At 37.6% G+C, this 27,228-nt stretch overlaps 3 protein-coding genes across 6 annotated transcripts; 1 reads left to right on the forward strand and 2 right to left on the reverse strand.

The window, feature by feature from the left end:
• The first annotated feature begins 8,717 nt into the window (after nucleotides 1-8,717).
• LOC102722229 (peptidyl-prolyl cis-trans isomerase CYP63-like) lies at nucleotides 8,718-15,065 on the forward strand. Its single transcript, XM_006657437.3, has 14 exons — nucleotides 8,718-8,814; nucleotides 8,893-9,024; nucleotides 9,143-9,197; nucleotides 9,875-9,963; nucleotides 10,745-10,769; nucleotides 10,857-10,895; nucleotides 11,010-11,127; nucleotides 11,742-11,902; nucleotides 11,976-12,306; nucleotides 12,396-12,496; nucleotides 13,112-13,256; nucleotides 13,405-13,710; nucleotides 13,791-13,859; nucleotides 14,429-15,065. Exons 2-14 carry the CDS (start codon nucleotides 8,944-8,946, stop codon nucleotides 14,787-14,789), a joined length of 1,881 nt encoding a protein of 626 aa, XP_006657500.1. The 5' UTR covers nucleotides 8,718-8,814; nucleotides 8,893-8,943; the 3' UTR covers nucleotides 14,790-15,065.
• A 59-nt stretch (nucleotides 15,066-15,124) lies between these two features.
• LOC102722690 (phosphopantetheine adenylyltransferase 1) lies at nucleotides 15,125-19,915 on the reverse strand. 3 transcript variants are annotated; one of them, XR_005812152.1, is made up of 9 exons: nucleotides 19,402-19,672; nucleotides 19,208-19,279; nucleotides 19,053-19,112; nucleotides 18,282-18,376; nucleotides 17,968-18,037; nucleotides 17,758-17,872; nucleotides 16,994-17,585; nucleotides 15,642-15,946; nucleotides 15,125-15,521 (listed from the first exon to the last, which is right to left on the reverse strand). XR_005812152.1 is itself a non-coding variant. In XM_040525775.1 (8 exons), exons 2-8 carry the CDS (start codon nucleotides 19,549-19,551, stop codon nucleotides 17,569-17,571), a joined length of 579 nt encoding a protein of 192 aa, XP_040381709.1. In that variant the 5' UTR covers nucleotides 19,552-19,596; nucleotides 19,720-19,915; the 3' UTR covers nucleotides 16,765-17,568. The 3 variants fall into 3 exon arrangements, 2 of the variants coding, with proteins under 2 accessions (XP_040381709.1, XP_040381708.1); XM_040525775.1 differs by lacking the exons at nucleotides 15,125-15,521; nucleotides 15,642-15,946 and adding an exon at nucleotides 19,720-19,915 and having other exon boundaries at nucleotides 16,765-17,585; nucleotides 19,402-19,596; XM_040525774.1 differs by lacking the exons at nucleotides 15,125-15,521; nucleotides 15,642-15,946 and having other exon boundaries at nucleotides 16,765-17,585.
• Nucleotides 19,916-22,012: 2,097 nt separating this feature from the next.
• On the reverse strand, nucleotides 22,013-26,196 carry LOC102722972. 2 transcript variants are annotated; one of them, XM_040525658.1, is made up of 5 exons: nucleotides 25,775-26,196; nucleotides 23,684-24,003; nucleotides 23,143-23,236; nucleotides 22,316-23,025; nucleotides 22,013-22,261 (listed from the first exon to the last, which is right to left on the reverse strand). In XM_040525658.1, exons 2-4 carry the CDS (start codon nucleotides 23,981-23,983, stop codon nucleotides 22,469-22,471), a joined length of 951 nt encoding a protein of 316 aa, XP_040381592.1. In that variant the 5' UTR covers nucleotides 23,984-24,003; nucleotides 25,775-26,196; the 3' UTR covers nucleotides 22,013-22,261; nucleotides 22,316-22,468. The 2 variants fall into 2 exon arrangements, with proteins under 2 accessions (XP_040381592.1, XP_006657502.1); XM_006657439.2 differs by having other exon boundaries at nucleotides 22,316-23,236.
• Between the last annotated feature and the right edge of the window lie 1,032 nt (nucleotides 26,197-27,228).

Genomic DNA, 27,228 nt, shown 5'->3' on the forward strand with positions numbered 1-27,228 from the left:
AAAATTTAGCAAGTAGGAAAGCGAGATGCATATGCCTGTGAAATGAATTCTATCACCTGTCTGATAGCTGGCGTATTGTACATGTATCTGTGATCATGCATTGCACACATACTGTTAGAAAATTTAATGAAGACGGCTTAATTAATTTGTAATATATAGCTGGCATGCCAGTACTGGAAAATTAAAGGAAAAAATATAAATAATATATATGTGTATGTGAGATCTACACGTAGTACATGGCGTGCAAGGCTTGCACTACAGTATTTGCTTAATTAAAGGACAATATATTAGTGGTCCTTTCAAAATAATGTGGATACTATTAAAAGGTATATATAAAGTATGAGAGATGCATGATTTAATTAATTAGTAGAATAGTTTGCATTGAATCTCTTTTAAATTATACTGTATGTAGGAGGTACTATACGTATATTAACAGTTGTTTTGTCGTACTAATGTACTACAAAAATGACACCAGATTTGGCACCTCAATTCTCACAGCATGTGCTTGTGTGAATGAGTTGTCTCTCAATCTAGCTAAGCTAGGATCAGTACTAACAAGATAGTAATTAACATTGGACAAAATACTCCCTTTGATTAATTCACAATCTATTTAATTATTTAAGATGCAACATGTAAAAAAATGCGTTTTATCATCAGAATATTTTTTTTGTCGATCCACCCATAGAAAAATTTTAAGGAAACAGGAAAATTCAATTCTTATGTCGACAAAAAAAAATAGTCACCCTCAGCCTTGCTCCCAAGTCTAGTAGCGTGTATGTATGTAGTACACAGCTAGTAGCATATATTCACAAATATCCAATCTTATCTTAATGCAAATGTTCAAAGTTGTTCAATAAGTTATTTTCACCTTTGATCAAATTATCAAACTACTCTTTCACACATGCATATATATATATATATATATATATATACACACACACACATCCAGAGAGAAAGATATATAAAAGTCTACTACACAACAAAGCACAAGTGTACATGCTGACTGGGCAACAAAGAGGATAAAATAACAGCTAGCAGTACTTCCTTGCCTGTATGTGAGGATCAAGAAACCGCGCAGTTGCAACTTGCAAGTATGCACAATACTAGTCTTTTCGTTTACGCTTATGCTTATAAGTCAAAGTTTTAAATTCTAAAAATTAAATTTAGAGTTATTAGTTGGTTTTTTTCATCATGTTTTATTTCTCTGCTTTTGTTTTTAGATCCTAAAAACATTTATAGAAAAGTTTTATCCATAAATTACTTTTAAATCATTAATAAGTCGTTTGCTTATGCTCATAATAAAAAACAAAAAGATGGGGCTACTCTCGTATATACTGTACACTACAACAAAGTGATGTTATGTATTTATATACTACTACATAGGAAGAAGAACTCATGTAACAACGCAACTTGTGCTTTTGTCTTCATGTGTATTTTAGACGTACACAGCTTAAATATCTCCAGCTAAGCATCTCCAAAACTAAATTTTGGAAATTGGAAAAGAAAATATATCTCCAACAGGTTACCAAATGTATTTCTAATATTTCCTCGTGCCTAAAATTATCTCAATTGTATTCTAAATTTGAGACAAAAATATAGTTTCCTAATACAAGTTATTCATTTTTAGATTTTGTTGGAGAAATGTGTAATTTTTATGTCCAATATTTTTTAGATAAATCCAATACAAGTTTTTGGATAACAAAATATTAGAATTCTCTTAAAGATGCTCTAAACTGCTCATGATTTGGAAGCTTCATGTGCTCAAGAATGGGAAGAGAGATGAACATGAGACTCTATATATGCCACTGCATGACCTAGCAATTAATGGTAAGTAATGCGCGCGCGCACATACATACATACATACATACATACATACATACATACATACATACATACATACATACATACATACATACATACATACATACATACATACATACATACATACATACATACATACATACATACATACATACATATATATATATATATATATATATATATATATATATATATATATATATGATCCATATGAGGCCACATAACCATACAACTCTTTTTCTTGGTGATCATTATTTCATATATGGCTAGATGATGCTGGCAGCTTCATCACCCATTTTCCCTGCGCAGTTCCAAGATTGCATCACAAGGTTACACAGTGGATAAGTACTAGAGAATCACATGATCTTCTCACTGCCAACTACTCCAGTAGCATATCATATACATGGCACCATCCATGGTATCTCTAAGAAAGGCACTGGTCATGACTAGCTTAAGAAAGAATTATTAATTTTGCTAAGACTATGAAAAACAACTAAACTTATATACATGTATTGTTTGGTGATTTAAAAGCCAAGGCGAAATGACCCCTCTCCCAATCAATTCCACAATTGAGTTCCAAAATGTAAGTTTTAGATGCAGTTGATAAAGGCAATAACCAAATGATTCTCAAAGGTGATTTTGTGTCATGCGGTGCTTAGGAAAGCTGAAAGATGTGAGGGCAACGTACGAGAGACTACATAGAAAAGAAAAAGACTCAAGAAAGTACAAACAAATAAGATTCTAAGAACTACTAACTCTGCTCTTTTTAATGGACGCATTTGAGTTTTGAATCTATGTTTGATCACTTGTTTTATTAAAAAAACTAAATTATTATAAATTATTTTGTTACAATTTGATTTATTACTAAAGTAATTAACTGTAAGCGTGATTTATAATTTTTCATATTTATAAAAAAATTGAATGAGATGAATGGTTAAACCTAGATTCAAAGGTAAACCATGTTAATTAAAAAAATGGATGGAGTACTAGTTATATGTTTGTGCTTTGCAATGGGTTTTATTTAGCTGGGTGGAAGGATTTGGATGGAGTGGGTTGTTTGGTTTTTATACAATAATCGGTTTTTATGAGATCAGATTGTTTTTCTTTTTGCTAAACAGTTTTACGAGGGAAAACGTTTTGGTAAGGACGGGAGATGGTAGGACGGTCAACCATGGAAATACTCGTATTTTAATAGATCATACAATTGATTTTTGACATACATTTTGAACTTTTGTTTTATTAAAAACTTTTATAATATTAATTATTTTGTTATGATTGAATTTATTCCTAAATATATTTTGATTATGACTCACGTTTTCACATAATTTTTAAAAAATTAAACAATACGAATGATTTGACGTGTCAAAACATTAACATGCGTCATAAATAAAAAATACATCCGAAAGATTTATCTGCACAGTGAAGTGAAGAGATAAACATAGGCTGAAAATTCATTAACTCGAGAGGAAGAAGACTAGCAATAGATACCTTGGACAAAACTTAGGGTTCTATACAGCCCTAGATACCTAGGCTATCTAGCTGAGATAGCTAGTCAGCAGCATACACAAGCATGAGCATAGGCTGCTGCTAGCTGCAGATGCTGCACACAAGAGGAAAGGCTGTGCATATGTGGAGCTAGGGTTCACGCTACCATAGTGCAGTAACCACAGGGAAACGTGAAAAACCATCATAAAATTACATTCCAAATTTTAAATTGAAAATTTTAAACTTCGTGCACTAATACACGATTATCGCGTAATCACGATTCATGAGAAGCTTAGAAGGACGAGGGGAAAATAGAGTTTGAGGGTTTATATATGAATGCTCTAGCAACTAGCCTATTAGATATATTATATGGTCTGATACACTTTGGCCCCGTGGGTCTTTTCATGGAGATTTTTTTTCATTCCCAACCCTATAAAAGCTTGACTTTTACTAACCTAACAATAAATATCCGTGTTTTGACCGTGTCTTTTTTCAAAGCTTGACTTTTGCCATGTCCAATAACTAAAACCAAAAAGGCATGGTGTCCTACCGTAAACGGAATGAATAGTTAGGACAAAAAACATTTCAGAGTATGCATATTTTTCGTGGCACTAAGGCTACGTTCATTTTAGACTAGCTATTTCTCGGATTTTACGCGTACGTTCTTTAAACTGTAAACGGGATGTTTTTTTAAAGAGTTTCTATATAAAAGTTCATCATCTCACTTAGTAGAGTTGATTTTTAATTTTATAATAGTTAATTTTCTTATTTATACTTACTATTAAAAAATCAGATAATCTTTTATCTTTTCCGCACACCCTAGATCATTCTTATCATGTCGGTATAATGTTCGACTAGATAGCAAATTACGGTTACTTGCTGTAAGTTGGACGCTGCTAATTAAATTAGTTTCACTGAACCTGGCACATATGACCTGATCCCACTTACCACTCAACCTCATCTTTTGGATTTTATTCATGCTTATAAGCTAAAATTAAAAATTTTAACCTTAAATTAGAGTTAATTGATGTTTTTATTATAGTTTATTTTTCGATTTTGGTTTGTAGATCTCTCTGAAAACATATATAAAAGTTTTATTTATAAATTATTTTTTATTTATAAATATGTTATTTAGCATTTTCTTTAGAAGACCCCTAAGAATCGAGTTGCATATACTACTAGCAGCTTGTATTTAGCTACAGAGTCATCTTTTAACCATTGCGTATATATAGAGCATATTCGGCGCAACTTAAGCACACATTTGAATTGGGTGGCCGCTGTGATTTCATGTATTCATTCATGTGTTTTGTTTGTTTAATTAGGGCGTATTTAGTTCATGAAAAAAAATTAAGTGCCACATCAGGGTATCGGACACGAATGAAAAAACGAATTGATAGCTTGTCTGGAAACCGCGAGACAAACTTTTGAGCCTTGAAAGATTCGGATTTTCTTTCTAACTATACAATTAGTTTTTTATCTATATTTAATACTCTATTTAAAAGTATGCAAAGATTTGATATGATGTTTTTAGAAAAAACTTTTTGAAACTAAACCAATTACTGCACGCACCACCAAAGAACGACGAGTTGGTACGAATCGGTAGATGCATGCATGGTCAGATGAAAGCCTGAAAGAAATGAGAAATCGCAAAGATCTTGACCTAGACTGAGGTCAGATCAACAGTTAGCTAGCTCTCCATCCTTGGATTGCATCGGGAGCGTACAGAGCTTGTTTAGTTGGCGGATTTTTTTTTTTGACGTGGATGTTTGACCGGACGATAGAAAACTATTTCGGCAACTAATTATATATGGTGTTAGGAAACCACAAGACAGTTTTTCAAGCCTAATTAATTTATCATTAGCACATATCAGTTATTGTAACAGTTATAACTAATCATAGACTAATTAGGTTCAGAAGGTTTGTTTTTCAAATTTCTTCCAAACTGTATAATTAATTATTTTTTAATCATATTTAATGCTCTATATATATGTCTGAAGATTCGATGTGACGGGTGAAATCGAAAATTTTTAGGAAGGGCCTATATAGCTGAAACATTTAAAAAGAACAGTAGAGTACCTCCGTTTTAACTCCGTTTTAATGTAACTGTATTTATGGATTTCTATATTCAACATTTGACTGTTTATTTTGTTCGAAAAATTTATAAAAGGGCTTAAAACACGCATAAAATATTATTTATGTTTTATTATCTAATAACAATAAAAATACTAATAACATTTTTAAATAAAACGGATGATTAAAAGTGAAACATAAAAAATTAAAATTGTACCCGGAGTAGTATTCTTCTGGTGTTAATTCTGCTAAGCAAGGAACATGAGGACAACTCCTACAGGAGGAGTAGCTGCTGCTGGAGTAGCATCATCTGTCTCGTCTCGGTTGCTACTCTTCCTTTTGTACAGTCAGGCCTGGTTAAGTTGCCAGAAATTTTTAAAATAGATCACATTAAATATTTGATCAGACGTCAGAAGGGGCTTTCGAACACGAATGAAAAAAAATTTAGATTCCGATTAGAAACCACGAGACGTATCTTTTGAGTCTAATTAATCCGTCATTAACACATGTTGGTTCCTGTAGCACTTATGGCTAATCATGTTCTAATTAGGCTTAAAAGATTCGTCTCACGATTTCCCCCGTAACGGTATAATTAGTTTTAATGTTCATATATATTTAATACTTTATTTAGATATCCAAATATTCGATGTGATGTTTTTGAACTAAATAGTGGGTTTGCCTGCATCGCGTTTGTGTTACTATTTAGCTCTTCAATTCACTCCAACCACGACCTAGCTGCTACTTAGTCACTTTCTGTTTTTAATGATGATCACTCGTCTTATTTAAATAAATTTGAAAATATTATTTAGTTTGTTTATTATTTTGTTTATTATTAAAAGTAGTTTAAGTATTACTTATAAATTTTTATATTTGCACTAAATTTTTGAATAAGACGAGTGGCCAAACATTACAAACAAAAATTCAAAATCTCGTATAATGTGAGATGGAGGGAGTATAAAATATTTCCCATTGCATGGAAGTATTGTCACGTCGATGGCCAATGGAAGGTACATGGGTAACTTAGTATTTTGGGTGTTTAGATGAGGCTAAACATTATCTGGACACCTATTATAAATATTAAATGTAGATTAATTATAAAACTAACTATGGAAATGAGAGTTAATTCGTGTGACAAAATTTTTAAGCCTAATTAATTTATAGTTAGCACACGTTTACTGTAGCATCACATAGGCTAATCATGGATTAATTAGTCTTAATAGATTCGTCTCGTGAATTAGTCCATTATTATGAATGAGTTTTATTAATAGTATACGTTTAGGTATTTATAATAAGTGTCCAAACATCCGATGTGACAGTTTAGTCCCTTGTCCCAAACACCCCCTTATCAGTTTTCAAACAATTAGCTACTTGTCTCAAGATAAGTTTATTTTTTAGTTTTTTATATAATGATTGACTATTTGTTTTATTTAAATTTTCTATAATTAATACTTTTATTGTTATTAGATGATAAAAATGAATATTAATTTACATGTGACTATTTTTTGAGTTTTTTAATAAAACTTTAAAGTATGCGGATGTTCTAATGCGGGACACAGAAACCCCAAAATAAAGTCTTTTGGGAACAAAGACAATACTTGCTAGCTAGAATTGCTATAGTATCTCATTTATCTGCGATGAATTTACCTTGGCCAATACATGAAAAAATTCTTGTGCTATCTAGGGAATTTGTTCTTCTACTAGGGGTCTAGGGGCGGTATTACTTACAAATCTAACTTTTTCTGCTTTTTCGCTAGGGCGTTCACTTCATTCCGTTAGTGTGCATCGCTCAACCCAAAAACAAGTAGAGACTTTTCTGTTTCTAGCTAAGGGGATGTGGAGATACCTCTATGGAATCTATCGAATTTGTTTCATTTCAAGGTAACAAAGCCATTTGAAGGCTGCATAGCTTCAATCTCTTCGACTGCTCTGGTTCAGTTTGTATATTTGCTACCGATATTTCAATTGTATCTTTAGTAGCATTGTGTTTAGAGACGTATCGGTTTAGTTGGAAGTTAAGTCTGATCTTCTGTCTTAATCGACATGTCTCTATAATCACAATGATACTTTCGATACATTTGTTATATATACCACATTAGACATATTTATTGGCTTATTGTTCTTAGTTCTTTTTAAAGATTATTGATGGAAGAAAAAGATTATTTGATTTGTGATAGCTATTTAATGATACAAGCAATGGAATTATCTACTAGAAAGTTAAAAGTTCACTTTAGAAATACTAAGAGATGATGAGCTTCTCTACAAAAGAAACTTTTGCAAAGAATGCACTATTTAGCGGTTCAAGAAAAACGCGTGCAAAAGATGTGAAAAATCCAAGAAAAACCTGCTCTAAAGAACACAACCATTGAGATCAGATTATCATATACAATCTGGTACTGCATCAATTAGGTTTAACCTACTAGATTCTTGTTGATAATTAAAGTTTTGTGAAGCTAATAGGTTCATACTAATGTTTCATTAGAGAGTTAATCGGTCTTATTTGACCACTTTGATTGGTGTCCTATCGGCTTACTTAAATTTATCAGTCAATTATTAACCTTATGCTATATCATTTAGGACTGACCTATAGGGTTATGGTTGTAGATTAGATTTATTTAAGTCAGGAGGCATCAATTATTATTTCATCAGGGTTTTAGCCGATAAGTTATCTACGTGATGCATCAACTTGTATTGATTATCTAACTATTTAAGTCTATTTGCATTGGATATCTAGCCGATTCAATTCTTCAATACCCAATTGTTTAACCTAATGGCTAATCACTGCTACATCAACGTCTAATCGGCTAGTTCTAAAATATCCATCGACTCGATAGCCAATTCTCTATCTTGTTAGTTAAAGGATTAAACTAACACACCCATAAATCATCAAGATTTAAAATCTGCACTAGAACGAAGCTAGACTCCCAAACCTTCACATGTATGTGCCCACTATAAGCTAGGGGCATCTAACTATTTGCCACTCTTACGGGTGGTCTTAACTTTTGTCACTCTTATGTGTCTATTATAAGTGGGTTCAGACCCACATGTTATACACACATGAGCACTTGTAAGAGTGGCAAATGGTTAAATTTCCTTGACGTTAACACTGTGCTTGGGCCATGGTGGTAGTTACGCGCCGCCGACACGGCCCCCAATACAAACCATTGCCTAACGGGCTGTGGGCCGTGCCCGGCCCACTTGTTCGTCACTATTTCTGCTCGTTTCCAACCCCTGCTACGGCCCATCTCGTCCGGCCCATTCCACCCTCTCCCTCCCCTCCTCGATACACGCGACGCGGGCCGCCTCCTCTCGATCCCCAATCGAGCGACGCCAAGCCCTAGCCGCCGCCCTGCACTCCACTCCCTCCCCCTCCCCCTCGCCCTCGCCGCCGGCAAACCCCCCCTCCTAGGGCGCGCTATCCGCCTCGCGCCCGGCCTCTCGGTTGGTATATCTTTCTATCTCTTTTGATACTTGTCGGGGTGAAGTTTTTCTGAGATGTGGCTGATGACGTTGTGGCAGCACGCACGCCCGCCCGCCCGTAGCCGGAGAAGAGGCGGGGCGGGGTAAGCCATGCCCAAGGCCAAGAAGAACCCTCACGTTTTCCTGGACATATCGATTGGCGGACGTGCCGCCGAGAGGATCACATTTGAGGTTGGTCGGTCGGTCGGGGGAGCTTGTTCGTAGCAGCGTGTGCCTATTCCATGCTGTTACTGTTCGATGAGTAGTGGCATTCACCCACCTGATTAACTTTTTTGGCTTTGATCTGCAGCTGTTCTCTGATGTTGTTCCGAAGACCGCGGAGAATTTCCGGGCTCTCTGCACCGGTAAAATTTTGCTACTACTTTGATGTGATATGAGTTATGTGTAGCAGGATTTACCGCTAGGAAAGATATCTTTGCGCTACGTTGTGAACTTTTAGTGGTGAGCAATGTCTTACGATAAGGATGTGCTTGGGCATTTCTGCTGCTCCACTGCTTGAATTTACATGACGCACATGCCAGTTCTGAATGTATATCACAACTCAAACGATCTTTTTGTTCATGTATGGTAATTAATATTGTTATATAAAGTAGTAACGCGGAAAAAGATGTAGGTAGAAAAATGTCTCAGTATTTTGTTTTTCCCAGTCTAACGGCATCTTTTTTCATAACTTATATAATGTCTAAACTTAACTGATTAAGTGGATAAGGTATGGTAATTTTCTGCATATAAATACAATAAAATAGTAGGATTGTGCTGGGGGGATGTTATAATCCTGATCTCCTGTTCTAATGCCCTTATCGACTTATGTTTCATGATGGGCTTATTTGATGGTTCTAAGCTATGACAACAGTATTCTTTTCAATGTCCAATTGGCATTTAGTTTGGTCTTGTTTTTCGTAAATCACAGGTTCACCATTTCACTAGTGTGAAAGTTTGTATTTAAATGGTGTAATAGCATTGATGTGCAATCTGTGGGTGACATTGTATGGCCACATCCTCACATCTGGTCACTGTGTAGGCGAGAGAGGCCTCGGGATATCTACACAAAAGCCACTACATTATAAGGGAACAACCATGCATCGCATTTTGAAAGGTTTTATGGCCCAGGTACCGAATTGACCAAATGATCCGACTCATATGGCTACTGCATATTTCTTTAAATTATTTCACAATATTTTGATTTTTTTCTAAGGGATTTTAAATGCTGCGGTCTACAGAATTTTAGATATGAATAGCATTCTGGCTAGTGGCTACACAGAATAATACTAGATTTTATGTTCCGTTTGCTGGATATCTCCCTCTAGATTGCATTCTAACTAGTGTAGAAATATCGGCCAAACTGACCTGACTCAGCTGAACATTCGGAGTCAGTGAGAGAAACGATCTGAACATGCAGTTCGGAATGGGCTTTTGGCTCGTTGAATGTCAACAAATCCTATTATTATGATTAATTGATTGATTAGCCATTAATCACCTGATTAAACCATTTAATGAAATTAGCCCAACATATATCAGAAGTAAGCTATCAGTTCTGGCACGATTGGTGTATTTTAGTTATGGGCTAAAGTTGCAACTTGTATTTTAATGCGGACTGCTTTGAATACTAGTTAATCCTACTATATTGAAATTATCCTTTATAAGTGTTATTGGTTAAGTACCTAACAATATATTGTGTGTTTAATTATCAATAAACTGAACAGCTAAGCAAATAAATACACTCATTTGATGATCGACAAATTTCTGTATAATTCTTACTGATCTTCTGTGTTCCGATTAATCATTTAGCGTTACCCTATCTGATCAACACCCGTTTTCCGTCTTTTACCACACTGATTCTAACATCCTTTCTTTTCCAACTGTCCTCAACTGATCAAAAATTTAACTGCAGGGTGGTGATTTTTCAAGAGGAGATGGTATTGATTCATATCCCAGGCATCTTCTTTCAACTGACTTCTTGCTGTTGTACACTTTATAAGCTCAACGTTACATGCTATTTCCAGGACGTGGTGGAGAGAGCATATATGGTGCAAAATTTAAAGGTTTATGGCTATATTGAAATTAGTGTCTGTCATAGAATTTGGTTAATCCAATTAATGTCAACTGCACTATTATGCTTTCGCTAAGGTTTTGTATGTGCTTTTTGTGTCCTACAGATGAAAACTTCAAGTTAAAGCATGATCAACCTGGCGTTCTTTCCATGGCAAATGCTGGACCAGACAGCAATGGCTCCCAGTTTTTTATAACATTCCTGCCGGTGCCACATCTTGATGGGTATTGCTTCTTACCATTAGTCAGCTGGCAGTTTTTTGTGTTCCTTTCTCTCTTCTAGTTCCTTGTGCATATTTAGTTATACATATTTAATTCTTTCTTCTAGCTCTTTGCTTCATAAAGATATAGATCCTTAATTTATATCTGTCAATGCCAAAATTTAAGATTGTAGAGATATTAGTCTTTTTCTTGTGTATTGTGGTTGATGACAAATAAATAAAAAATTGTGTGCACCCATACATGATCAATTATCCAGATGGATACACACGCATGTAAAGTTGCCATTTGTTAAAAAGAAAGCAACTTGAAACAACACATTCACCTCTATCTATATACAACCATAGAATATCCTCTTGATTTTTTTTTTGTTATTTGGGGGTGTCTCTTTTGTTTTGGTGGGGTGGGGTGGGGTGTAAAACACACAATCATGTCCAACTCATAAATATGTACTTATGTAGTATGTGATAGCTCCAACCCAGTGTGTGTTGCCCTCAGAAGTTATCAGCATCTTAATTTCTATGATATCTTCCTTTGTATTAAGAAGTCCTATAGTTTCCTTTTGCCAATGGCTCCAAGATCTATCACCTTCAAATGACTTGGAAATTATAATTTTGTAGCAAACATGTGGTCTTTGGGAAGGTGGTCACCGGAATAACCTTGCTCAAGAAGCTTGAGGCAGTAGGTTCTGATACAGGAAAGCCGACTTCTGAAGTGAAAATCGTAGACTGTGGTGAAGTCTCTGATATAAATTCCCAGAATCAGCCAAGGGGCGAGAAAGGTAGAAAGCAGTGAAAACAGATGATGCCAAAAGGTTATTTGTAGTTTTCTCACTTTGTTTTTTTTTTTTGCAGAAAAAAAGCTCAGAAGAGCAGAAGACAGCTCTGTTGCTGAAAGAAGGGTCAAAACCCAAAAACCACCTAGCCATGATAAACAAAAGAAAAAGAGAAAGCATTATTCTTCTGATTCACATAGCTCAGATTCTTCTGACACAGAGTCCTACTCAGATAGTGGCTCGGAATCAGATTCATACTCCTCATCATCATTGGATACTAGCTCATCCAGTGACCGTAGACATAAGAGAAGAAAGAGTTCTAAGAAGGATAAACGTAGGTCTGCAAAGGGGAAAAGCAAACACAAGAAGACTAAGAGAAAGAGTAGAGGAACAAAAAGGAAATCCAAACGGTACGTTGATGGCCTGTATGATCTGGCTAGTGTTATTAGCTTAGAATGAATATTAACCGAAAGATCCCCTGTCTTGTGCTGTTTTGCAGGAGCAGGAGCTCAAGTGATGATTCAGAAAGCTCAAAGACAGGCAGCAGCTGTTCTGACAGTGAAAGTGCAGGCCGTCCTACCAAGCATTTCTTGAAGAAAGGTATGATTAACATTCATATACTATCAAAATACTTAATAGACTAAAACATGCTCCTTTGTTTTAACTGCATAAATTTCTGTTCTGCTTGTTACACTTTGGAGTCACTTTTCTGTTGTTCAAAAGCTTATTCTTTACTGTGCGCTTGCTAATTCCTGTCCATGTTGAGTTTTTTTTGCAACTACCTATTCAATTCTGTTCACATACACAAAAGAACTGTTGTCTGCAATTATTTGTTTGATTTTGTTTATCAGTCAAATTCTTTAAGCAACCACATAATAGAATTCACAGGTGTAATACGTGCTTTTTTTTAATCATCATTCTCATGATCTTGATTAACAACATTATTCTAGAAAACACTGAATTGATTCTGAATATGATAAATATAGAGTTAACAGATTGGAGCACTTCAAGGTTCACCGTTGTTTCATTTATATATTTTTACATTGCTAATAAGGCAACAGCTTTCTTAATTATGATAAAAGTTGCCACTTTGATCTTGAAGTTATGCCTGCTGTGTTTGGTTATGATTCTTGGAATGTGTTGCATTTAATTGTTAGAATGTGCTGAGATTCTATATACTTTTGAACTAGTAATAAGCATCTTTTTTCGTAGCAGACCCAGATAGCACCAAAATGATAAGTTTGGAGAAAGATAGTACTCTGGAAGATGTTGATAAAGGCAAACAAACAGCTATACTTGACAACACATCAAATGAAGGAAGTAAACCCTCAAATGCAGATGGAAATGGGGCTGGTGCCAGGTATGGAATTAAGACCTCAGGAGATAAATCCAGTAAATTAAGGTTTAGTCACTTAAAAATAAATTACACACTGCCAGGCACAGGTTCAACTTTGGGATGACTAGTTATCTTTTTGAGTAGCCAATTAAGATGTTTGTTATAATTGCAGGGATGAACCTGGTGCAAGCCCTAGAAGCAACCCTAAAGCTGATACAAGTTTAACAAAAGTAGATGGCAACAATGGTGGTGATGCCGCAGATGGTGTCATATCTAAGACTGAACCTGTGCCAACCAACGGCAAAGATTTAGCAATGGGTTCTGCAGACAATGGACAGCCTCAACGTGTCAGGAAAGGGCGTGGTTTTACTCAGCAGTATGCATTTGCACGTCGATACAGGACACCATCTCCAGAGCGACCCACTGTTCGGTCTCGCTACAATGGAGGAAGAGACGATAGGTGGAATAATTTTAATAGGTACCATAGTTAGATTATTTGCACAGTTTTTTCAACAAAAATGATGGTTGATTTAATGTGGGATGTTTCATCATGTCCAGGTATGGAAGAAACGGTCCTTACGGTGGACGCTCACCAGTAAGAAGATATCATGGCTCTAGTCCATCCAGGTTAGTATTCTTATATTCTTTCTGCAAGGAGACACCTAGTGGCCATTGCTAATTGATTGGTTTCAGCAGATGACCTAGTTTGAAGATAGTTGCACTCTTCATGAGTAAAACCTTCATGGTGGTGACAGCAGTGATATCAATAACTAATATGATGCAATTGACTGTTACGATATTCGATTGGTGTTTCTTTAATTGTGACTTTCCTCCTTCCATGACATCATATTGAGACATTTGTGGGATTTTACAATTAGCCATGGAACAATTTGTTTCTTTTAAATTTAATTAATTTGACTAATTACCATACCCAGGCTCATAACTTACTTTCATTGCCTTCAATTTCATGCTAATTCTTTTCTTTAAGTAGATAGCAGTTGCTATGCATGGACAAAACTCAATTTAACTGGGTCACATATCAACAGAAATATTTTGCCTAGGTCAAGCAACTTGGTCACATGATTCTGATTCACCAAACATTTCCCTTTTTATCTGCCTCCCTTTTTTACTAGTGCAAAGCCATATTACTTGGCATTGGCTGAATACATTTTTGAAAAATTCCTATCCATTGCCAGGTACCCAAGGAGAGACCGAAGCAGGAGCAGGTCACGCAGTCCATTGAGATACCGTGACCGTGGAGGATATCGTCGCCCCAGCCCAAGGCGCAGTCGCAGTCGCAGCCCCACAGAGCACCAGCGCCGAGATGTTAACAGGTTTCGTTCCGGCCGGGGTAGTGGTGGTCCGGACCACCGTAATACCAGCCCCCCTATCAATAGAGGAAGGTCGAGATCCAGGTCGAAGAGCCGTGATCCCTCGAGGTCCAGATCACCGGATGCTCCTCCAGCCAAAAAGGGTAGCTCGAAATATAACCGCAGGCGCAGCAGCAGTTCAAGATCCAGTAGCCCTGCTGGAAGTAAAGGCTTGGTTTCATACTGAGATGTGAAATCAGTAGTTGAAAATCCCATGTTTCATGCTAGCTTAGTTCTGAGTACTCTTATGAATCGTCTAGTTAATGCACTCTTCTGTAACGATTCTCTATCTGAAATTGTTTGTATGCATCCCAGTGTTTGGATATGATAATATTGTGACTTCTAAAATGCTTCGCACCCAATCGTAAGTACAATCTATCATTGTTGTTTTGTCATGATGGGAGCCTTGACCTGTTAAAAGCCTGTTAATAGTGCTTTTTAGTGGCTTTGTTTAGAACCTGTGTTTACATGTTCCTTACTTTGAACCCACAAGTTTTTCACCATTCTTGCCAAAAATGAAAAAAAAAAGAGCTGTCAGCTGTTACCTGTAAATTATCTCTTTCCTGAACTGCAAGCCTTAAGTGCAAATATGACATGAATCCATCTAGCAAATCCTGATGCAAATGTCCCAGAAATTATTTTGACCGGCTCATTCGAATAAAGCAACAAGGTAACAAAGGAAGCAAACTAGAGACAAACATAACATCAGCAGACAAGTGCAACAGAACTTGAACATTTTAGTTCTAACATGTAACATAAGCCTGATACAACACAGCTTTCGGCGTCATTTTTCTGACATTGCATGGCATCAGTTACACTTGAATTGGCTGATCTTTGTTTGACCCACATAGCATCGTCCCAGTGATGAAGCGGAAGATGAAGGTGAAAGGGTTCACTGGTCTCTCAACATCCTCAGTAACTGCAGGAAGAACAAAATGTGAAAAAGCAGACAACAAAGCTTAGCATGCCACAGAAACTCAGCTCTTAACATTTGATTGTTTTGTAACATTGAGAGGGAAAGCCATGGAGCAAAGAATACCTGGAAAGGGGAATCACCAGACGCTGGCTTCACGCCTGTCAGAGAGCTATTCTCATCATCAGGCCATGGTGCTGAACTCCATCCGAACACCACGGAACTATTTTCATTTGGGCCTGATCCTCCTGAGCTTGGCATCCTCAAACCCTGCCTTCTGGAACCATTGTGTACTCTTCTTCCTTTTGGGAGTAGCATCCACATGTCAGCAAAGCAAAGAAGCAGGGTCCGTTAAACATGCGACTCCACCGAGCTCGAGGACCCTGTAGGCTCCCTTGATTCCTCGCTGAGGATCAGGCCAGTACTCAATGCTGGAAAAAATAACGCCATGGGTAAGTATGGCATCAGAATTGATCAATGATCACATATGACACAGCTTAAAAGAAAGTAAAATGCAGGTCACATGACCATATGCATATTGCTTTCACTATTTCAGGTAGTAGATTCGTTGGATAGGAGTGATTAAAGTTACGTGAACTTCACAAGGACAATATAAGTCAAAACTCCTATGCTTATATTTGTGAGGTTTCTTTATAGATTTACAATGAAACAATAGAGATCAGTAGATCATATATGAGTGCCTTTATGATGCAGTATATATGAAGAAAGTTCTTGGCCATGCTCACCTCAGCTGCCAAACCACAGGAACATTAGAACATGCAGCAGCCATGTGTCTCTATGGAGTTGTGTACAGTGTCACAGGCCTTATTCGTTATGCGACAAATGGCTAAAGCTTTCTATTCCATCAGGATGCAGATGGCTTTGCTTGGCTTCATCTCCACTAGTTGCACTATTGATGGGGACATGTGGTTGGGGATTGTGCATCTATGGATGACAATTCATGACAAATATGTATGGGGGGACTTGCTACTCAGCATCTTACAGTCCTTTTAGCTTTCATCCAAATATTACACCTACGTTATTGGGTTTATGCTACATAAACAATTTATTTTTGCAATGCCTTATTGAATAAATTCAAAATAAAATTATCAATAGATGCCAATAACAGTAAAATATAAGTGCCCATACTTTTCAGTTTTATGGAAGATGCACAATGTATATATGATTACACAATTATTTCTGCAAGTGAACATATTCTACTGTGTTCTCAATCTATGAATTTCTCTAAGTTCACAAACTAAATGGGTGCTGCAAATGCTACCATAGACAACCCAGATTTTGGAAATCCTAATCTACCTAGTCCAAATTGATAGGTCTTGCTAATTAAGTGAAACGGAGGGTGCTAGTGATATCTTTCAACTTTTAGTGATCTGTCAATGACTGGAGAACTCTAGTGCCATCGTAAATTGTCCTTGTGATAAATATATATTTCTATAACCAAATTAAATTGAACATACCTGGTTTATGTGAAGAGGCCCATGAACAACACTGGAGCAGAAATGAAGCAATGAATTATATCGCATGAGCTCTGATGAAGTATACATCACAGAAGTGGCAGCACATTCATTTACAGTTGATTTACCATTACTCCAAAGAACATCAAGGTAACTTTCCTTTTTACATTCAAATGGCAAAACAAGGTAGGCAATGCATAATGTGTGTAAAATTGGTTAGTGGGGAACTGTCCAGGAGCTAAGATTGAGTTTGTACAACTACGCCATTCAGACTGAAGTAGTACTTTTACAAGGCCCTGGGACAAGTTTTATACATAATTCCTCAAAAAGGTAACCAAACTGCCAGTTTGATTACTTGTAGACAGCAAGCCTGGGGAGGATCACTCAGGATTTAGTACAGTGAATTGCAGCATGGACCCCCTCTTGTTACCAAAATTTCACTCTGGACCCCTTTATACATTATTTCACTTTGGACCCCTTTTTCTCACATTTTGTTTCACTTCGAAAACTTCTTTTTCTTCTTCTCCAGCTCCGGCAATACCGCTATCTCCTTGGTCATGCCACTTATGCATCCACCATCATTGCCGCTGCCTTACTGCTGGCAGAGGGGATGCACCCGAGCTTGAGAAAGGCAGGTCCAAAATGAAAGAAAAAAAGGAGGTCCAAAATTGAAAGAATGACTAATGCGGATTCAAAGCAAAATTTTAGTAAGAAAATGGGTCCAAAATGCAATTCACTCAACCAGAATCACTTTACTCCCTAAACACCTTTAGGTGCTGCTCCTTCTCCGTGATTAGTTTGCTCTGCCTCAAGCTTCCGTAAAGCAGATGAACTCAATTTCTCCCCCTCTGCTCCTCCAGAAAGAAGATCAACAACCTCAACCTGCAAGTGAGCTCATCAATAGTTGAAGCAGTATGAAGCATATCCTGTATCAAGTTTGTTTTTTCTTAAGGAATTTTAGGGAGTGAACACCACACCTTCAACAGAGGTAGTCTTTTCTCTTCTCTTTTCCGATTTACGGCAAGTCCACCATTTAATGTCTCCTTACTAAACATAAGCAGCATGTCTAAGTCAAATGAGGAATAACAAGCAGAGAAATTTTAAAGTAAGCACATACAACTCAACATTCTTTGATTATGGCATATTCCCATACATTTTAAATATAATTTAAAACTAGTTGAAGAATGAATTTCAGTATTTCACCTTCCGGTCATAAGCATGCATGAAAGAATAAAGGGTTAACATTACAGAGAGCTTAATGTCAGATAAGATCCAGTCAAGTTGTTCATACCTGACAATAATGGCATCCAACTGATCATCAATAATGGATGGGCCATAAGGATCCTCAATAGGCTCCACTTGTACTATTAGTTCTGGTTTAACAGACTGCATTTTATATGAAACCAATCATGAGCTTTCAACTAACATCATAATGGAGCATCCTAGAAGAAACACGCGCCCAGCAGTTTCAATTTTGGCAGCAGCTCCTAGTATGAATATGCAGGATTAGGTATGTAATTATGCCAAACTGATAACCCTTACAAGTTCAGAAGCATAAAAAAAAATTAAGCATGAGCGAATTCCTTTCCAGAAACTATTCATAAAGCTAGAAATAGATGACTAGGAACAAGTTTCCTGTACAAGGAAACTATCAAACAAAGTTCACAGCAAGTTGGTCCTAAATGGACCAATTCTGCACCAAACAAATTCACTGTATCACTTCTCCCGACACACATAAAGTAACATGCCACACAAGAAGAGCTAATATCATGTGCAAAATCTAATGTTTACTTAAATGCCTTTGTATCAGAATAAGTAAAAACCAACACTGAACCATATGTATACACCACCTCCGGTATGAACTCAAAAGTCAAGCTTTTATTTTCCCTTTTCTAAGGGCAAAGATTCACACTGTAACATTATTCATAAACAGCAATGGAAAGCAATGCAGTGACCTAATTCATGCAAACCACTTCCGATAGTCATGGACCAATATTACGATCCTTGTAAACCTTTATTACCAGGAACTATACACAACAAAGTAGGTAAGATTAACCAGCACCTTGATGTAATCCTCCACAGCCTTCATGCGCTTTTCGACGGGCTCGATCAATTCAGAGTACTACATGAACACACACAAAGCGCGGACATCAAGAACACAACCTGGAAGCATCACCAGCTCCAATAAAACGGTGCAAAAATGGTGGACATTTCAACCTCTTTCTTGGCGAGCATAGGGCCCGTGCAGACGCCCACCACGATCCGGTCCTTCGCCAAATCCGCGGACGCCTACACACAGAAAAAAGTATCAAATCCAAATTGTCAAAACAGCCGGAATTGTTTAGGAGGGGAAAAATCATCTTTTTTTTTCTTCTTCTTTTCTTTTCTTTTTGCCGCTCGCAGCTCCGCACCTTGAGGAGGCGACGGTGGCCGTCGTGGAGGCGGTCGAAGGTGCCGCCGAGGACAACCGAGCAATACGGAGGATCATCCTCCTCCTGACTCTGCGGCGGCGGCGGCAACGCTCCGGCCAAGGTGTCACCGGCGACGGGAGGAGTGATCATTTTTCTTTCTCTTCCACTTCAATTTTTTTTCAACCTATGCATGCTCTGGGTGGCAGCGTCAAGATGGTCACCGGTGAATCCGGGATCAGAGAGAGGCCCGGGGAGGCGGCGGCGGATCCGCCGGAGACCGAGGAAGAGGGGCGGGGGGGGGGGGGGGGGGAAGCTGACCTCTCCTTAAAAAAATGGATGCGGGGCGGAGGGAGGAGACCGGCAAGGGGAGGGGCGAGCCGCTGGGGCAGTGGGGCTTGTGCGGCGAGGCGGGGTTGAGGTTGCCGGCGGCGATGGGCGGGCGGCGCAAAGAGGGAGAAGAAGACAGAAGCGAAAAGCCTTTTTCTACTTCTTTTACATTCTTTTTCTCGTCAAATAAAGCGAGGAAGGAAGAGGAGAACGTGTAGTGTACGGTTTCTACCCAACATCTTGTAGCATAGAACTCACGTCCATGGCCTGGATTTTTCCCAGCTCTTGAATTGTTTGGTGTGGAGAATTCTTTATTTGAGGCGCGGTTAAACTGCTTTGTTTTTGTCGTGAGCTAGACCTCTACGCTGCTGTTGGATATATATTGATTTTATTTACACGAGAGTTACGTATCATGTGAAAACTATTTATATGGCTTGTACATGGTGAGTGACCTCAAACTCGCCACATAGGAGATTCCTTTTTAGATTGGTTAAAGTTGTGCCCTGGGGAAGGACATGTGTATCTCGTAGAGGACACGCGTATCTCAGGGGATTGTGTTGGCGAGCACATCGTCTTATTCATTGCATGGACGACGTTGCCCTCCCCGCGTTGGCGACCTTGCCTTTCTGCCACCGCCGCTACCGTTGAGCTCACTCAATATGCACCGTTGTGGATGAGAGGAGTTTGTGTAGCCAGGTCCGATGGCCCGCAGGAGGAGGGAGGGGTAGAAGAGGAGTGGAGGCACAACAAACGACGAAAGAGAAGGGGACAAAGAAGACTTGAATTGTGCGGATCATGGCGATGGCGATCTCGATTGCACAGCTCCCTATCGACGACAGAGAGACGATGAGAATGAGGTCGCGTGGCCACCGTCAGCGGCAACCTTAAGGCAGAGGTGGACTAGTGGTGAAGGGTCATCGATGCCGCTTGAGTTAGTTAGTCGATGGAGGAAAGAAGAAGACCGAAAGGTTTTAGAATGTTCTCTTTATTCTTTTCTGAATTTGAGAGTGATCACTGTACAAATTATCTAGTTACATATAAATCATAACAAATACAAGGACTAAATTGAAAAAAAATCATGTGTTGACATGCAAAAAATAAGAGATACGTACCGTAGGAGAGTAGTTTTTTTTTTGCCCTATCTTACGTGGCATGTTGAGGACACTCGTATGAGGGTCCTAAAATTGTTGTACCCGAAGTTGTCCTAAAATATTTCTTCCCTAAATTTTTATCAACTTCAACATTGTTTCTATTTTTACCAGTTGGAGCAATTGGGAACACCAAAAAGACATCTAAAACTACTTTATTTTTGGGTAAGTATTAAGAGCAACGTAAAATTGAAAGCATGTATTGGTACGGTTGGAGGTTATTTTTTAGACTAATTCGCAAAAATAAGTTTTGGCGTAGATATAAGGCACTGTTGGAGATGCTCAAGTGATTATTAGTGTAGAAGCTCTGTTGTAGACGCAGATGAGTTTGAGTCTATTTGTTCGACTTGTTCTAGATTTTATATCTTTACTACTGCTCTCAAAGGAATTTTTCCCTATTATTTGTGTTAGTTCTTCTTGCCTTTTTTAAGAAGAAGGTTCATAAAGGTCAAGGTTTTCTTCGGTCCAGATCCTCTGCGGTATCATGCATTAAGTTATTGGCAAATTTGCTATCTCTTTAACTCCAACTCCGTGAAAAATCCTTGAACTTTGTTGAAACTCCGTTGAAGCTAGCTCAGATGCAAAATTTGAACATTAGGACAGCGTTGATACGTCTGCTGTCATTTTTTTTTGAAATGGTGCCCTCAGTCTTTCTCATGAATAAAAATGACAATAAGTCAATAACAATGACATGGGACCACCGCTTGATAGTTGACACAAAATCCAAACATTTTTTTTTCCACTGAGGGAGATAAAAGGACATAAGCATATGAGGTTTCAGCATTCAGTGCTCTATCACTTGCAGTTTATTACTAATTTAATTCTATCACTTTTTTGAAGGTATTTTAATTCTGTCACTTGCAGTCTACCACTCTCTTGTAAAGACAAAGTGATCTTTATCCATTCTTCAGAGATCTGTGTACTGATTGCACATGTGGAAGCAGTTTACAACTGTGACTGAAAAGATCACATATATGGCAATGAAATTCTAGACAGAAGTGTCATCCAAGAAAGTTAAATCTTCCAGCTGGTAGGTTCCAAATCAGATTTTAGTCTCCCAAGATTTTCCATAAGGTACATATGAAACATGGAGTATCAAATATTCATATCTGGATCAATACCACCATGGACCAATAGTCAAGTAGAATAATTTCGCAGTAGCTTTTCATGCTCCAAGGTAAAAGCCACCAAATTCTCATTTACTTCTAACAACAAATGTTTGGTGAAAATACAATACCTACCAGTAATTTTTTGGCAAACGCTTAGTATTTACAACACCATCAAGGTAGGAAAAAAGAGGCAGCAAGCTCCAGAGATATCTACAAAGAGCAAAGCAATTTTACTGTTCTTAATAGTATCAAAATTTCAGTGTAAAATTTTGGTACCTTCTGTTACCTAAGTACTAGAAGGTACCAAATATTACACTAAAATTTTAGTACCTCTCAGTACCTACTTAAGGATTATAAAATTACTCATCTACGAAATGAAGAGGCAGAGATACACAGCTAGGAAAAACACACTGTTCTTGTGACACCAGTAGATGTATAGCCTTCAGCTATCAACTTATCCAATGCTGGAGAAGATTCAAAGGTTCAAGAAGATAATAGGTGTCTCAACTGAAGCAAGTGCTCCTCATTTGTGATGTTAAGCGAGAGGCGTAGATTCGTCAGAAGTGACTCTTGCTCCCATGTCAGGGGCCCTGAGGCATAGAGTGCCCTCACTGTTGATTGATATGCTTGCAGCTCCAGCCGATGGAAATCTGTTCTGAAATCACAACTATAGACACTGTCACTCTCTTGCCTAGGCATGGATGGACATGCAGACATGGCATCATCAGGGAAGCAATCCGCAAATCCGACAGGTTGCGTGTCAGTGTTTATAGAGTGTTCTGAGAAATTCACACTACAACTAGCCACCGAACACTCGTTCTCTTCTGTAACTTGAAGAGGCGCTTGGGATGAAGGAAGAACTATGCTGTCTGGTTTCCTCTTGGTTATGTTGTTCTTGGTAAGATCATTGTATCTATCGCTAAAAGGTCTACGCAAGTGATTTCTGTAGATGTCATTCTTAGCAGACAATTTCAGAGGCTGTGGTTTCTTGGTTTGCTGACAAACTTCATGTGCAACTGATCTCCTTTTCTTGCTTACTCCTGTAATTGAATACTCAGGTGAAATCCTTTTTAGTTCTTGTTTTTTCGTCACGTTTCTCGCACTAGAGGAATGACAGAGATTGATCGTCTTGTGCCTCTTGGTAATGTGATCATTACCTTCATTGGAGTGATGATCCTGTTCAGTCACCATTCTTGAGTGATGACGTGTATGATCAACATGCTGGGTCTGTTTTTCACCCTGATCTCTGACCTGAAAAGGGATCAATGTCTTTTTAATTACCATGTCAATGAAATACTCGCTGAAAAAACCATGAGCGAATTTTGGACTAGAGAGGTGAACATAACTTCAGTGATTTAACTAAACTTGCAATATTTACACCCAACTCATAATGAAAAAATAGTACTTGGGCATGTCATCTCAGACTACTGATGTCAAATAAGTTGGACTTCTCTTGTATCAATCTTGCCAGTTCCAGCTTGTAGATTTCCAACTTGTAACCAAATGCTTATTGGAAATAATTCATACAAGGGGAAGCAACAAGCTATACAGATCTTTTTTTACATATGGAAGAACTTGAGAATTTTTTCATAAGAACAAAGAATGGAAGAACTTGAGCTAACCAAGCATCGAACTGAAATATTGAAATGTCTAGCTACTGTAACTAATAAAGAGTAACATGTGGGAATCAGTACTCACTTTGCCATGATAGGCATGTGGAAACCTCAAGCAAGATATGTGGAATTCTCTCATTTGGATGCAACCCGTTACCCTGATGACAAAATAATCGTTCTTCAGCACTTTTGCGATCTTTCCAAGCCTCCACGAATTGCGATCCAAAACCTCAGTTATATCACCAAGAACCCATCTGCGTTTTCTCATACCAACTGGTGGATGCGACCTAGCATCATCCTTCTTCACAGCAGACCTCCCTTCGGCAGCAAAATTTAGATTGTTATATCCAAAGGGCTGTAACCTTGTACCTTTTAGTTTCATCATCTCTCACTAAGAACCTAACCCTGTTATGCATGTGCACAAAAGGCAGACCATTAGGAAAGTAAAAAGGAAGCACTTGCACAACTGAAAGAATATGAAAACACGAATGGATAAGAAAACAAAGATGTTATTTTGTCAAAGTATAGATAACTGTATATATAGGTAAAGCATGCAAGTGGGATACAAATATTGTCATTGATTGAATCTTTCCAAAGATCCGCTAAATTTTATGAAAAGAAGAAAATTCAGTAGACCTTAGAATCACCGAATAAAAGAAGTACCCTGGAGGTATAGTACTGAGTACAATCAGATTAGATGCAAGGCACCATGCTAACTTGCAACAACATCTGAACAATGAAAGAAACAAGGCAAAACTCGTTGAATCAGGAAAGTTTAGAACAAAAGGCGCGATGAGAAAGACCTGGGGGTCTTCCGGCTAGCACCACAAGGTGTGGGCTAACCGGCTCAGGTTCGAGCCTCACCCCTCCTTAATTATATATATTGATATGAGAGCCCTTTCTCTCATATCCAGTCAAAAGGCGCGACACAATTGGTTGTGTCCATGTATGCAAGTACACTGACCAAAGTCCAACAATGCACCTGATTCTTAGTTGATTTTGATAAACACTCAAGAGTTGGGCATGCACGACAACAATATTTCACTAAGTATGATTTGTGGACAACTAATACACCCTTATTCAGAGATGTGGTTTTCAAAACCAAGCTATGGATGAACAGAGCAAATCCAGAACAAACAGGATCAGAATTTGGACCAACTTCTTTTATTCTTATGAGCAATCAAGTGGGATTGGACCAACTTCTACAACTCAAAAGTTGGCAACTATACAAAGCAGGAGAAGATGACTAAAATTCAGGAGTGTGGCTTTTTTATGCATCATTTAAACTTCACAAATCCAGGACTCCTTGTACAATGTACAGTATAAGAGCTTCATGTTTCCAGCTCTCAACAGCATTGGCTGTTTCATGTAGTCCAAAAGAAGGCCTAAAGAAAAGCTAAAGCAACTAGAAATTTCTAACCAAGTCATTAGTTAACCAGCTCATATACAAAACAACATCAGAGGGGAAAGGATTCAGAGAAATTGCCTCCTATGATTTTGCGCTAAGAACTAGGAACAACTTCCGATATCCAGAAATAATACACGCATGGGAGAATCGTCAGAAGTTGGCAACTTTTACCCTAGGAAAAAGTCAAACCTCTTATAATCTGTCAGATGGTGAACACCAATCAACCAATCTGGATCAGATGGCACACAACTTCACCTAAAAATACCCCATGATTCCATAACACCGAAAATCCCAATCAGCAAACAGTACAGTACAATAGCTCAGATTGGAACCATGGAAAACTCAAGGGACAAACAGAGATCCATTTTGGACCACACTGAACAGGCAAAAACGGGAGCTTTAATGTAAACAAATCAAATAAAAATTAGTAGCAGTGAACTAGAAATTTCTGTCTCAACCCAAATTCCCTTGGAAACACCCAACCTCCAGGAAAGAAATGAAGACAGATTTTGATTCCGAATTGTTCTGGCCTATTATTATTAATAACGAAACATCCAAAGACACCTAAAAATCTCATTTTGACCTCAGTATGGTCAAACCAAATCAGACTGGCATCATCGAGCTAGAATCACGAACCGCAGCAGCTCAAGTTGGAATCACCAACGCAAGGGACTCCAAGATGGGAATTTTTTTAACGCACAATCTAGAACAAAATGTAAGAGTTGGGAGTGCAAGAAATCCAAGAAACTAGCATCAACCACTCCTCACCTGCAGCAAGCCAACCAAGGAACGGACGAACTCGCCTCGCCGTCGCCGATCCAAGATTCTCAAAAAACAAGAACAGCTCCCCTTTCAGATCAACAAGCAACTCCTAAATTGGGATTAAGCCCAGCTAGGCTGTTCCTCCAATCCAATTGGGATTGCCACTCAACAATCCACGAAATAGAAAAAAAAATAAAGAAGCTAGCAAATAATTTCGCCACCTCGAACGCCCAAATTAGGAACCATAATATCGTGCGAAAAAAAAGATCAGAGATTTTGTGGATGGAGGTGACCAAGCTCGAGAGAGAGAGGGAAAGATTAATCCGGCGACTAAGAATAAATCGGAGCGCCTAATTCCGTGCCAAACCGTAGGAGAAAACGGTGTGCTGGTTTGCCATGTGGATTGGCTGTTTCGTTCAGTTCTTGCTTTCCCATTCCTCGTGTGTTTTTTTCTGTCATGGGAATTATCTTTATTTTTCTTTTTAAAAAATATTTTCCATGTGTATGTAAATAAAAACACATCATTTGATAATTCTAGTTTCCAGAAAAGGTTGGTCTGGTGGTAATGCTCTGGCTTGAAATGCTCCTGCTAAATTGATACTCGCTCCGTTACATAATGTAAATATTTGATTTTTTATACTATTTGATTATTTGTCTTATTTAAAAATTATTGAAATATCATTTATTTTGCTTGTGACTTACTTTATTATCAAAATAAGTTTGTCATTTTTATACTAATTTTTTTAATAAGACGAATGGTCAAACGTTACAACGAAAAAGTTAAACATCTAAACGGAGGCAGTATATTTTGTTTCTCTTTTATTTATTATTGTGTTTTGTTTGGGATACATGAGGAAGTGAATATATTGCATGTTTCCTTGTCTCCACCCTGCTTATGTCCTTTTTTTTCAATGTTTTGGTGGAAAAGAGAAGTTAAGTTGCACACTTCATTGAAGCTAATTCATTTTCTTTGGGTGAGGAAACACAGAAAATAAAGCTGTTTTTAGATAAAAGATTATTTGATTTTTTAGCTCTTTAATAGTATAAACAATAAGATTAACTATTATAGAATTAAGAATTTGCTACGTAAAGGTGAGATGATGATTTTTTCGCAAAAAAAAAAGTTGAGAAGTCTGCGAAACGTGCGTGTAAAAGGCAAGAAATAATGTGGCAAAAAAATACAACCATAATAATAATAGAAGATGCACCTACACCACGCTCATATGTCTAAGAGTTTATTAATTAAACATACACTTGAAACGAAGACCGCAGACATTTTGATTCACGGATCTATTCTTAAAAGATTTATAAGCAACCAATTAGAATACTATTTGTAGTTATGCAAATCAATACATTAATGCGTGACTAACCTACCTTAGTTCTTACAGATATCATGTATGGTTACGAATAGTATACGGATATTTGAATAGAAAATAGAAATATTGGCTGCGCTAAATTGT

This window comes from Oryza brachyantha, chromosome 7 (genome assembly GCF_000231095.2).
Source record: "Oryza brachyantha chromosome 7, ObraRS2, whole genome shotgun sequence".
Classification (NCBI taxonomy): Eukaryota; Viridiplantae; Streptophyta; class Magnoliopsida; order Poales; family Poaceae; genus Oryza; species Oryza brachyantha.

Bases quoted from the DNA above. Each gene is read 5' to 3' on its own strand.
- LOC102722690 (XM_040525775.1), bottom strand. From the start codon at position 19,551: ATGATCACTCCTCCCGTCGCCGGTGACACCTTGGCCGGAGCGTTGCCG. The intron at 19,280-19,401 runs GTGCGGAGCTGC...TTCTGTGTGTAG, and splicing joins GCCACCGTCGCCTCCTCAAG to GCGTCCGCGGATTTGGCGAA. The intron at 18,038-18,281 runs GTATGAACAACT...GCTTATGTTTAG, and splicing joins TTGGATGCCATTATTGTCAG to TAAGGAGACATTAAATGGTG.
- LOC102722229 (XM_006657437.3), top strand. From the start codon at position 8,944: ATGCCCAAGGCCAAGAAGAACCCTCACGTTTTCCTGGACATATCGATT. The intron at 9,025-9,142 runs GTTGGTCGGTCG...TTTGATCTGCAG, and splicing joins CCGAGAGGATCACATTTGAG to CTGTTCTCTGATGTTGTTCC. The intron at 12,307-12,395 runs GTACGTTGATGG...GCTGTTTTGCAG, and splicing joins ACAAAAAGGAAATCCAAACG to GAGCAGGAGCTCAAGTGATG.
- LOC102722972 (XM_006657439.2), bottom strand. From the start codon at position 23,983: ATGATGAAACTAAAAGGTACAAGGTTACAGCCCTTTGGATATAACAAT. The intron at 23,237-23,683 runs GTGAGTACTGAT...ATCCCTTTTCAG, and splicing joins CACATGCCTATCATGGCAAA to GTCAGAGATCAGGGTGAAAA.